Below are 12,023 nucleotides of genomic sequence, written 5' to 3'. Positions count from 1 at the left end.
GCTGTGTCATTCAAGCAATGATTGATTGGTATTAATGTGCCCAAAGTGTGCCAAGAAAATATTCACCACACATTTACACCACCTCCACCAGCCTGGATTGTTGACACAAGGCATATTGGGTTTATGGGTTCATGCTGTTGGCACCAAATTCTCACCCTACCATCTGTGTGCCTCAGCAGAAATCGAGATTCATCAGACCAAGCTACGTTTTTCCGCTCTTCAACTGTCTAGTTTAGGTGAGCATGTGCTCACTGCAGCCTCAGCTTTCTGTTCTTGGCTGACAGAAGTGGAACCCGACGTGGTCTTCTGCTTTTGTTGCCCATCTGCCTTAAGGTTGAACATGTTGTGCATTCTGAAATGCTTTTCTTCTCACCACAATTAATAACACACGAGTGATTATCTGAGTTACTGTAGCCTTTCTGTCAACTCAAACCAGTCTGGTCATTTTCCATCAACTCGAACCAGTCTGGCCATTCTCCATCAACTCGAACCAGTCTGGCCATTCTCAAACCAGTCTGGCCATTCTCTGGAATGGGGAATTTTTTTTTCTTTCCCATTCCGATGGTTGATGTGTACATTACCTGAAGCTGCTGGCCTGTATCTGCCTGATTTTATGCAGTGCACTGCTGCCACACAGTTGGCTGATTAGATAATTGCATGAATGAATAGGTGTAGAGGTGTTCCTAATAAAATGTTCAGTGAGTGTATATTTAAAACAAACAAACAAACAGATGACAACTGAAACTTTTCATCATTTATATAAAGAAGATATGCTGTTATAGGTAAATAATCAACAGTGGTGAGGTGTGATGTGGCCTGATGTGAAGCAGTTACATTCCCCTCATAGTACAGCAATTTGCCAACACTAATATATTAGAGTGATGTCATACTTTTTTTTTTTTTTTAATCAATTTATAGTTACAGTTTATAGTAAATGTTAGCAGGTTAGTTATCACTTTATAGCAGCTATAAATTGTTATTCCCTCACCAGCCTCTCAGAAAAATGCAACTTGCCATGTAACTAAGAGGCCACAAAGCCCTCTTTCTTGAAGACTTTCCATGTTGGAAAACTTAAAGTTTCAGCTTTACCTCTGACTGTCACAAATGCACTGACACTGGAGACTCCTTCCATAAATACAAAATAAACGTCTCCTCACAGAAAATTTTACCCTATCAATAATTTGCACACTTTTAAAAAACTATTTATTTGGAGACTCCACCATACAAGCCCCTGTGCTAGTTGTTACTTTAGAAATGTTAATGTATTAGAATGAGTGCTGTGCTTTTCCATGCAGCTGAATCTACTGTCAGAGCTGCTGTTATATAAAAAAAATTAATCAACACCTTCTGACCAGTCAGTTTCAAGTATTCAATAGTGCTGTGCTATAAGAAAAATTAAAATGTTCTGTTCTTTGATTTAAAAACAAAAGATGAATTCCATGCACAGGGCTGCAACGTCTTAGCTGCATCTGCAAAACATTTTTATTTATTCATTTGGCAGACAATTTTATTCCAAGTGACTTGCAAGTGAAGCAGAATCCAGTCCAAGCACAGAGCTGAACTTACTTCCTGGATCAACAATGGCTCTTTGACAATCCTCACAAATTTCCAGTCATTTAAAATTACTAAGCTGCTACTATATCATGAGTGAGCTTATAAACTGTATAACATGGATGAGTCAGACTTTGGCTCACATTCTCAGTGGTTCTGTTGGCAGTGTTGATGTCAGGCTGATTCAGGCCCATCAGAAACAACAGCAGTTGTGTTTGCTTTTACACAGACGGATGTGTTGATTATTATTATTTATTTTCTTTTTTTTTTATAATAGCCGCTCTGATAGTAAATCACAAGATTGTGTTAATATAATAACAACTTACACATGGATTTGTATGGAAGCCACTCCCTATCTAAGTCTAATAGTAAAGTTTAAAGTTTATTTATCAGATATAACGTGTAATTGTTGATATGGAGAAGTTTTCTGTATTCTAGACATTTGCACAGCATTTATGGAAGACTCCAGCATTTTATTGCTTCTAAGTAACATGACAAGCTGCATTTTCTCTTTTGGATTTTTCACCATTTTCTCCCCAATTTGGTCACCTTCCAATTCCCACCCACCAGCCAGCTCTCCCTCATCAAATGATAACTACCAACCAGGCACGATAAAGGCTAACACGTGCTTTCTCCACTTCTTTTTGAAGTGCTGCTCTTGCTGCGTCACTCGGAGGAAAGTGCTATCTGCCCTCTGGCGAATACATGATCTCACATACGCCCATGATTAGCTAGTGTCACTGCAATTGACAGGTACAAGACAGTGTGCCATCCCTCCCACCCAGAGAGCCTAGCCAAGTTTGTTCTCTTGGCTTCCAGCCACAAATGGCTGAACACTTTTCTTTTGCACAACTTCCACAAACATGTTCCATAATCACAGTGTAAATGGATTAAAGTAAAAACTGTGTTTCTTTAATTGTTGTAAAATGATTCGTTTTGGGGTGGTAACCCCACAGGTTTTTTTAAAAAAATTTGTTTTATTCCTTACATGCTTAAGTCATTTGTCATGGTTTGTTATATTGAGTCTACTGCTTCATCCACCTTTATTCCAACCTCATTTCTTCTGCCATGTATGACCAGATAAAAACAACAACTATTGATGGAGTTCGAGGTTTGGCACTGAGGAAGCACAGCATGGTATGGCTATGGAAATGACTCCCAATAACTTAGAGTCACTTAGGGAACTGGGCTATTAACTAGCCTGTGACATAGCTTCCATTTATTTTCTATGGTCAACATCACCATAAAAAACATGATCTGTCAAATTCTTTTCTTGGTCACAATTACAATACATTCAAAATGTTTCTTAGTAACAGAATGTCTATATGAAATATATTTGTTTTGACCGGGTTTTGTGACTCACAATGGTGAGTTTACAGACAGTATTTCCAGATGTTATGTTCTTTATGCTGCTACACCCTCATATGCTGCTACTTATGTCAGTTATACTGTCTGCTCAGCTTTGCGTGTGTATGCTTTCTGGTTTATTCTAATGCTGTTCTTGTTCTGCTTTGTGATTGTCCTGTTTATGTATTGAGTTTTGCCTTAACTATTTACTCTGCATGTAGTCCAATGTAGTGAGGTACATATATCATGTTGCATTTCAGTCCTGAAAACTTGATATTTCATCCCACTGTATATATGTGTATATAAGCACTGTACATGTGCACGTCTGGATAATTGCTGTTTCGGTTATAGTTGAAGGTAATGATGCCCACTGCCAGACCATTGCATACGAGAGGCTCACTAGAATCACCTGTCAAAACAGGACAAACAGCACAAATGTTTCAGCCCTCTCATTGCTCATGAAAAATATGAAGCAAACATATACACTTTCTATCCACTATTAGGAACACCTGAACCTGCAAGTTCATGCAGTTATCTAATCAACCAATCATGTGGCAGCAGTGCAATGCAAAAGATCATGCAGATACAGGTCAAGAGCTTCATTAATGTTCACATCAAACATTAGAATGGGGAAAAATGTGATCTCTTTGACTTTAACCATGGCAGACAGGCAGACAGGCTGGTCTGAGTATTTTATAAACTGCTGATCTCCTGGGAATTTCACACACAACAGTCCATAGAGTTTACACTCAATGGTGTGAAAAACAAAAACCACTGAGTGAGCAACAGTTATGTGAGTGGAAACACTTTGTTGATAAGAAAGGTCAGAGGAAAATGGCGAGATTGTTTCGAGCAGGCAGGAACGATATAGTAACTCAAATATAAGCACTCTTTACATCTGTGGTGAGCAGAAAACCATCTCAGTATGCACAAAACATCAAACCTTGAGGTGGATGGGACACAACAGCAGAAGACCACATTGGGTTCCACTCCTGTCAGCCAAGAACAGCAGTCTGAGGCTATCATGAGCACAGACTCACCCAAGCTGGACAGTTGAACATTAGAAAATTCTGACATGCTTTTCTACTCACCACGGTTGTAAAGAGTGCTCATTTGAGTTACTATAGTCTTCCTGTCAGCTCAAACCAGTCTGGTTAGGAATCAGGAGCCGAACACATTGTGTACTTAGTAAAAACAAGTGAGGGAAACTAGGCAGTTTAAAGTATGAGTGTATGTTCCTTTTTTATCCATTCATTCATTCCTTTTCAACAACCACTCCATGCTGGTCAGGTTCACAGCAGATCTGAAACCTACACTGGGTGGGAGATTTAACCCCAGACTAGACCCCAGCCCCTCGCACTGCATTATACACACATTCATTCCCAGAGGACCTGGAAGAAACACACTTAAATACAGGGAGGACAAATAACACTCCACAGAGACAGTAACCCAAACTCGGGAAGGAACTGGAGACCCTGGGGTTGTGAGGAGGAAATGATACAATCTTGCACCCAGGGTTCTTGTGACCCTGAATAGTATGAAGTGGTCCGTGTGGAAGGATGAATGAATGAATGAATGAAAGGATGGATAGATGGATGGATGGATGTTTCTCATAAATCACTGTAGTGTGATTACAATATTTCAGGGCAGTGTCTATTGCTCTCTCGGTCTTTGGCACCCAAGGTATCCATCTAAGTACCATTGTAGGAAAAGTCACTTTGTGGGTAACTGTGTGGGCATTGACTTGTAATGATCTGGGAGCATCTGCAGTATATTTTCAGAGGACATGGATGTGGTGTGAAGAAGTTTAGGAAGCAAATTGCTGGTGACCACAGGAGCGGGAGATATAATTACACTCAGACACAGCAACCCAAGGCAACCAAATGAAAGTTAGTGAAAGACAATAAGTGGGCAAACCATGCTGTATAGGTTACAGACCGGATATATAATCCCTAATTTTGTTTTAAGGTGAACTACCGTGCTTCTTCATTCTAACCACCAAAGCACAAAAAAAGCTGTCAAGGAGAGTTGTGAACTGTTCCACTAGACACTTATTTGAATGTGTACTGGATAAGGATGGAGCCTGAGTTCATTTAAAATCACGAGAGTGAGCCTCTTTGCTGGACCACACTTTTATCCGGTTTCAGCTGCTGAGGTGAATGTTTACACCGTGGGAGTTGGGAATTCAAACCAAGTAGCTTTAGACTAAACGGTTTTTCGCCGTTATATTTTCGAAACCGCTTTTATCGTCTAACATGCTGTTTTCATTAACTTCAGCGTGAATGAGATACAGTGCGTGGGAGTTTTCTGCCTCATATCCGAGAAGTTACACGAACAGTGAGGTTTAAAAAAACAAAACAAAACAAAACAAAAAAAAAAAACAACCAACAACAACCCTGGAACAACCATCGCCCGCCCGACTCAAAGCAAAAGTATTTATATGGAGGCGGGCCGCCATCAGTCGCTCACTCCCAGCCCAAACCATTCACGTAAACGGGGGCAGCGCTTCGACTAGACCCCCCTTTATCTGTGTAAATATTTGAAAGGGAGTCTCATTGCTCGAAACATCTGTGTGTTGAGTGTTTGAGGTAACTAACTTATCATCATCATGAACTTGTTTTCGGCGATTCACTGTGTGGTGCTCATCTCGCTGTGTGGAACTCTGTCAAAGCACCGAGCCAACGGTAAGTTTAGGAGACTTCGGTTTTTTATCGTCAGGAAAGTTTTATCAGGAATAATGTGAGAGAAGTCGGTAATTTAATACAAATTTTAAGTGAAGTCGGTAATTTAATTTATATCAGACTAAAATAAACCGTAAGCAACGAAGAGCACAATGTACTGAGAGATAGAACAACCTGTCAGGTGCAAGGGGGAAAAACGGTTAGGTAGCATATATCTTTTTTTTTTATTTATTTATTTTAAAACTATTATTATTATTATTATTATTATTATTATTATTATTATTATTATTTTACAGTTAACTCCAATAATACTGAACTGAAGGTTTTATTTTAACTTTTACAGTGTTTATTTGTGTCCTGAAGGATGGTCGATTTTGTTCTTTTCTTAATCTAACTCTGAAGCATAGCCAACATTATATGAAACAACTAACCCCTGCTGAAAAACAAAACAAAACAATAGAACCCCTCATATAATGTATAATGGTTTTAATGGTTCTAATGGGAATTGTATTTTAATGGAAACTCTAATGGTCCCTATGGGTCTCTACTGGTAATTTGTTGTCTTCTATTGGTGGCACGTTATGTCTACTGGATACCATTAAGGACCAATAATGGTATTGTTTTAATAGTTAGCTGATGGTTTTTAATGGTATTTGTAATGGTAACCATGATGGCTTCTATTGGGTTTTTTTTCAGCAGCTAATTAAGCTTTATATATATATATATATATATATATATATATATAAGTTTTTATAAGGTTGTATACGAGTTATCGGGTTGTATTTGATGTGTACTTGTGAGGCAACGTCCTTACTATAACCACTGTAATCATTACCTCACTGCACAAGAAACCCTAGTTCTGAACATGTACACATGCAGTTTTCTAAATTACTAAATAATTTAACAATCCATTACGAATCCAAATGCATTATTTGAAGGACATATTACTTGGATATGTACACTTGGATATCCAAGGACATATTATGTGTATGATTCTTACATCTGTTTTACAATTTGTCTACACACATTTAAAGAGGACAGCTCTCCAAAATATTTGGCAAACTCTGTAGAAAATAGTTTAAAAAGACATTTGCCAACACCCTTCAGCTCGCCAGACCTGATTTGAAGAAGGCAGAGTTATTATCAGAAAGAATGACTGGCCAAGCAATCATATAACAGATATGTCAGGCGGGATTAGTACAACTGAAATGATCCAGATTCTGCTCAGAGGATACAAAAGCTGGTGGAAGCATTTACGAAAGCAAACTTGTATGGACATAAAAGTTATTAAAGAATATTTATATCACATTAAGAATGGGAAATGCAAACTTTTGAACTGATGGCATCTTGTTTTTCACTATTACTATCCTAACTGAGATGATTTGATAGTTTTTGCTACTTGTGATACTGAAGGAACATCTGTCTTACGTTTTGTTGTAAGGTTATGCAGACTTTTTCTCATTCAGAGCAATACTGTGAACTGTGTCGTATCGTAATATTGCCAATGATGAATTAACTGCATAGATGGAAATGAGAAATGCATAGAAGCATGGAGTGACAGTATAAATCTCTCTCTCTCTCTCTCTCTCTCTCTCTCTGTGTCGTTGTGCATGTATATAGCGGGCATATGCTGGCTGCAGCAGGGCCAAGAACAGCGCTGTGACATGGTGCTGATTCGAGGTGTGAGCAGGGAGGAGTGCTGCGCCGGAGGCCGTTTGGACACGGCCTGGTCCAACACCAGCCTGCCCATCAACGAGGTCAGTCTACTGGGCTTCCTGGGCATCGTGTCCTGCAAACCCTGCAAAGGTAGGCCCTAAAACTTTTCATGTAAATCCATGAAATGTTTTTACTCTTCTGAGGATGTGACCTTGTGTGCTCTGATTTCTCACCTATTAGTTGTCTAATTTTACGTTCGTTCAATTGGCAGACATTTTTAAAATCCAAAGTGACAAACACTTGAGAATTCAATATTGTGTCTAAAGAACACATATATACTTTCAATTACACTTAATGGTACCACCTAAACCTCTTATAAGTCTCAATAAGCTTTGATATAAGAGATGGGCCCTGACTTTGCTCACCAGGCATTGCAAACTATGAACTTTAACAAGGCAGATTTGTTTGAAGAATTTAATTAGAAAGGCTAGATAAAGGTGCTGCTATAGTGAAGGAAGATGGAGGAAACTGAAGGATAGCGTTTTATCCTCAGAAATGCTATGGTCTAAGGTGAATCTGGGCCTGTTGACTGGCTCTTTAAATTTAAAAAAAAAACAAAAACCTTCATATGGTTTTAATCCAGATGTTCTCTCTAACTCCATCCAGCTGTTTGAGTATAGTACACTATTGTAAGCCTTGGCCAGGTATGCAGGTTACTCAAGACATTGTAAGTAAGTATCTTCAGGGATTGTCAAGACACCAAGATGATCAGGAATTTCTTCCTAGGAATAAAGACAAAAAAGTAGGGAGTTTTGATATTATGTACCTTGCTTCATAGCTCATGCTGAAGATCAACAGGTGCCAAACTGCAGCTGTACATGTACTACACGAGTTAAATGGAATGTGTTTGATACAATAGAGGTTCTCTCCTTCTACCCTTCCCTCTCCTTCTCACTCTTTCCAAGTACTTATTGGAAAACAGCCTCGTTTTGCCTTCCTCCTGCAGAAATGACCAAATTCCAACTCACCACAGAGAGAAATGGCTGCCACATGCTCAAGAAGTCTGGTCCTCATAAGCTTAGAACACAATCAGTGCCATTAGATACGTCCAAAAAAAAAAAAAACCAAAGGAAAAAGAGAAAGTTGATTTTATTGTCTGTTCCAGAATTCTTCCCTTTCATTCCCATAAAAGTGTATGGACTACTGGACCATTTCTTCTATGTATTCCAGATGGTCCAGCTCATACTTTCTGACTAACTCAATCTCTATTTCCTTACATTATAATCTCAGAGGTGATTGTTGGAGCATCCAACTCCAGAATTCATGCCCTAAACAATGAAGAGAAGGAATGCTGGGATTTCCAGCGGAGGCAGCTGTATCTGGTCTTGCTGTATGTGATTTAGTGACTCCTCACTATAGAGGATATTAAAGCGGTGGGGCTTTTTTGGATGACCAGGCATTTCAGGACCTTGGCATGTGTCAACACTCATTTCACAGAGGACATGAGTGAGATTGTTAGATATTGTGATGTATCTCCATTGGAGCTTTGTGTTCCCAACCAGTGACAGTAACTGTGATGAGATTAAGATGGTGATGTGATCAGAGAGAATTATTTATTTTATTTGTTTAACAGTTTTAACAATAGACATTGTCCCAAAGCAGCTTCTCAGAAATCTGGATGTGGATTTGGATCCCTAATAAGCAATCCAGTGGTAACATGAGTAAGAAACCTTGAGACTCTGGATAATGCAATTAGAAATCATTACCCAGGTGTAGAAGAGTAAAGACAAACAGTGCTAAGTGTTCTGAGATGATTATTTATGATTACAGGAGCATGTCTTGGGTACAAATCTACAATATCCATCTGGAATTCAATCATAAAAGGAGGAATTTTGAGCACACATTGTTCTGGGGAATTTCAAATCTTCGGGGTGGCAATCTGGAATCATCCAGAGCAGTATTCTTTCACAGTAGTCGTGCCATCTAAATGAGTTCTAGGTGTTTTAATATTGTAGGAAATGCTCTGTAAGGATCTTTTTTTAAATGCCTACCTTAATTCCCTGTTTCTCATAGAGACATGTGAAGGGGTCAAGTGTGGCTCGGGGAAGGTGTGTAGGATGAAGGGCGGCCGTCCTCAGTGCATCTGCTCGCCAGACTGTTCCAACATCTCCAGAAAGCATGCTGTCTGTGGGAGCGATGGCACCACATATAAAGACGAGTGTGCCCTCCTGATGTCCCGCTGTAGAGGCCACCCTGACCTCGAGATCATGTACCAAGGAGAGTGTAAAAGTGAGTTGTTTTGAACATTTGTCTTAGGTTTTGGAGTCTTTACTAAACTCTCTTTTAATGAATTGTCTAGTAGAAACTAAACTTAGGACTCCTCACATTTGTTCTCAGAGTCATGCTCCAATGTAGTGTGCCCGGGCACCCACACCTGTGTGACAGACCAGACCAACAGTGCGCACTGTGTGATGTGCCGCACGGCTCAGTGCCCGATGCCGATGCTCAGTGGTCAAACCATCTGCGGCAACAATAACATCACCTACCCAAGTGCCTGCCATTTGCGCCGTGCCACCTGCTTCTTCGGACGTTCCATAGGAGTGCGCCATTACGGCCACTGCAGGAGTAAGGACTAAACACCTGTGGATTAAACACCTTCCATATACGGTAGATCAGATCATATCAGGGGTGCAAAGATATTTAAAACAGGGTTTTCGACATATGAAGAATAAACAGATTTAACAGATTTGTGTTGTGTTTTTATTAGATAGATGAATCGTAAGACCAATCCTCTAATATCTGAATAATGAAATTCTAGAAGCTTCCCTAAACAAATAATTTCATACTTTTGTACATGAATTTGACATACTCTTCCACCTCTGGGTCTTACCTCTACTTCCAAAATGGAGCATCTTGAGATGACAGGTTTCCTTTTGTGCATGGTTTTAAGTCAACAATTGGCATTACTGTAATAATCAGTGTTCCACTGTGTTTTGTGTTGTCTTTCAGGTAAAGAAGGTAGTGAGGAGAATTTGCTCTTTTAGGGATCTTGGCTTTGCATGAGACCAGCTTGTACATCCGATGACAGCACAGTTTATGTGAGCGAGTTGTAACCTCCTGGCAGAGTCATCCGTTCTGTTAAATGAAGCGCTAGGTGCATGCAGTACATGCACCTCTCTTGCTCTCTGGTATGGTATTTTAACAAACGAAAGATTTGAAGAGATAAACTGTTGTTCAATTTGGACCTGACCATGTGCATACTGTAAATACATTACTGCTTTTATTTATTGGAGAAATCTGCTTCTCCAAACATTTTTTTTTATTTATAGTTCTTTTCGTTTGAGCTGCATATTCCCAGATCGACTGCCTTCAAATTGATATTTATTGTGTTTTCATGTACAGACCAGTTAGAGTATAATACTAGCTCATGTAAAAAAAAATTAGGTCACACTTTAATGTAATGAAATGCTATGCCTTGCTATACGGCTAACTCCAAAGATAAATCATATTCTAGCATTAAAATTTCTATTACAAAGCTGTCCCTAAATGTTTTCGAGAAATATCCACAGATGTGCCTCTTTCAGAAAGCCATGCACCAGGAGAGGTAGCATTATTACACACTCTGGAGACTATTTATTACAGAAATAAAGCCAAAGAGGAGTGTGTGTGCTGTTTGAGTTCTGCTCCCTCACGTCTGGAGGTTAAAGAGTTTGCAGACATAGAACCAGAGGTTCCAGGCCTGATTCTATGCCACAAACATGAAGCAAGCTGCCTGCTGAGCAATGAAATTTCCAGCTATAGTCTAATGGCATTGTTTTTTTGGGTTTTTTGTTTGTTTGTTTGTTTTTTTATGAGCAGGCTGGATCAGTCCAAAAAATGTTCAGTCCATTGTACTGTTTTATGGTTCTGCCGTTATTGTTGCATGAGTGTGCACATTTGTGAAGTACTTGAGTGCATTATTTTCGTAATGCGAACCATTTTTTTTTTTTTTTTTTTTTTTTTTTGAACAATGATATTTAGTGAACCACTACATAAGTACTTTGGTAATCTGTTATGTTTTGGGAATAAGTGACAGGAGAGTGATATAGGCCTACTCATTAAAAAAATTTATGAACCACACATATATCCTTGTAAATATATTTTTCTTTTTGCAATCTTTGTGTATCTACTGTGAGATTTCTTAATGTATCGACTTATTTTTGTATTTTAAAACTGACATTTTAACTCTGATTAAAAGAGACTTCCTGATTCGCTTGTTATGTTGTAATCTGTCTTCGTGGTTCATGATGAAAACAGAATTGCCAGTGACATTTAAGAAAGGTTTGTATTAACCCAAGGCTATACGATGGCACTTTAACGTGACTACAGCCAATTTTCAGTTTTCCTACTGATAGACACAGAGACTAAATGACACTCGAACATAATGGAGACTACTAATTAAATGTTATCATGGTATGATCCACTGCAGTCCATCGCACTCTGAAAGCCACAGTGCTCCAGCTGGGAGTTAATGCATCGTTTACAGCTTTCAGCATCAACAAAGGCAAACCGCAGGGATTTCCCCTGAGGTTTTGGCTTAAGGACATTGAGCCTTGGTTCTGACCAAATGGAATTCAGTGATGCTATACACAGTCCAGTGACAGTGCAGTAAAATGCCATGACCCTTTGAGGTTCCCTGTGGGTGAGGTGAGACACCAGAGGACCACTGACTCATTTTCCTGTATGAAATAGCTCATTTGTTTTTTGTTTTAAAAAAATCCATCAGCCCGGAGAGGAAAGAGGCACTCT

The 12,023-nt window shown here is 39.2% G+C and overlaps 1 protein-coding gene across 2 annotated transcripts; it reads left to right on the top strand.

Annotated features, from left to right (window-relative positions):
• Positions 1-5,381: 5,381 nt before the first annotated feature.
• On the top strand, positions 5,382-11,483 carry fstl3 (follistatin-like 3 (secreted glycoprotein)). 2 transcript variants are annotated; one of them, XM_053635280.1, is made up of 5 exons: positions 5,382-5,582; positions 7,200-7,385; positions 9,309-9,524; positions 9,633-9,860; positions 10,245-11,483. In XM_053635280.1, exons 1-5 carry the CDS (start codon positions 5,507-5,509, stop codon positions 10,277-10,279), a joined length of 741 nt encoding a protein of 246 aa, XP_053491255.1. In that variant the 5' UTR covers positions 5,382-5,506; the 3' UTR covers positions 10,280-11,483. The 2 variants fall into 2 exon arrangements, with proteins under 2 accessions (XP_053491255.1, XP_053491256.1); XM_053635281.1 differs by having other exon boundaries at positions 9,633-9,902.
• The last annotated feature ends 540 nt before the right edge of the window (positions 11,484-12,023 follow it).

This window comes from Ictalurus furcatus, chromosome 10 (assembly GCF_023375685.1).
Source record: "Ictalurus furcatus strain D&B chromosome 10, Billie_1.0, whole genome shotgun sequence".
NCBI classification, from domain to species: Eukaryota; Metazoa; Chordata; class Actinopteri; order Siluriformes; family Ictaluridae; genus Ictalurus; species Ictalurus furcatus.
This window is presented reverse-complemented; position numbering and strand designations above follow the sequence as displayed.

Excerpts from the sequence above, each read along its gene's own strand:
- fstl3 (XM_053635280.1), top strand. The coding sequence starts at position 5,507 with ATGAACTTGTTTTCGGCGATTCACTGTGTGGTGCTCATCTCGCTGTGT. Across the intron at positions 9,525-9,632 it reads GTACCAAGGAGAGTGTAAAA|AGTCATGCTCCAATGTAGTG; the intron begins GTGAGTTGTTTT and ends ATTTGTTCTCAG. Across the intron at positions 9,861-10,244 it reads CCATTACGGCCACTGCAGGA|GTAAAGAAGGTAGTGAGGAG; the intron begins GTAAGGACTAAA and ends GTTGTCTTTCAG.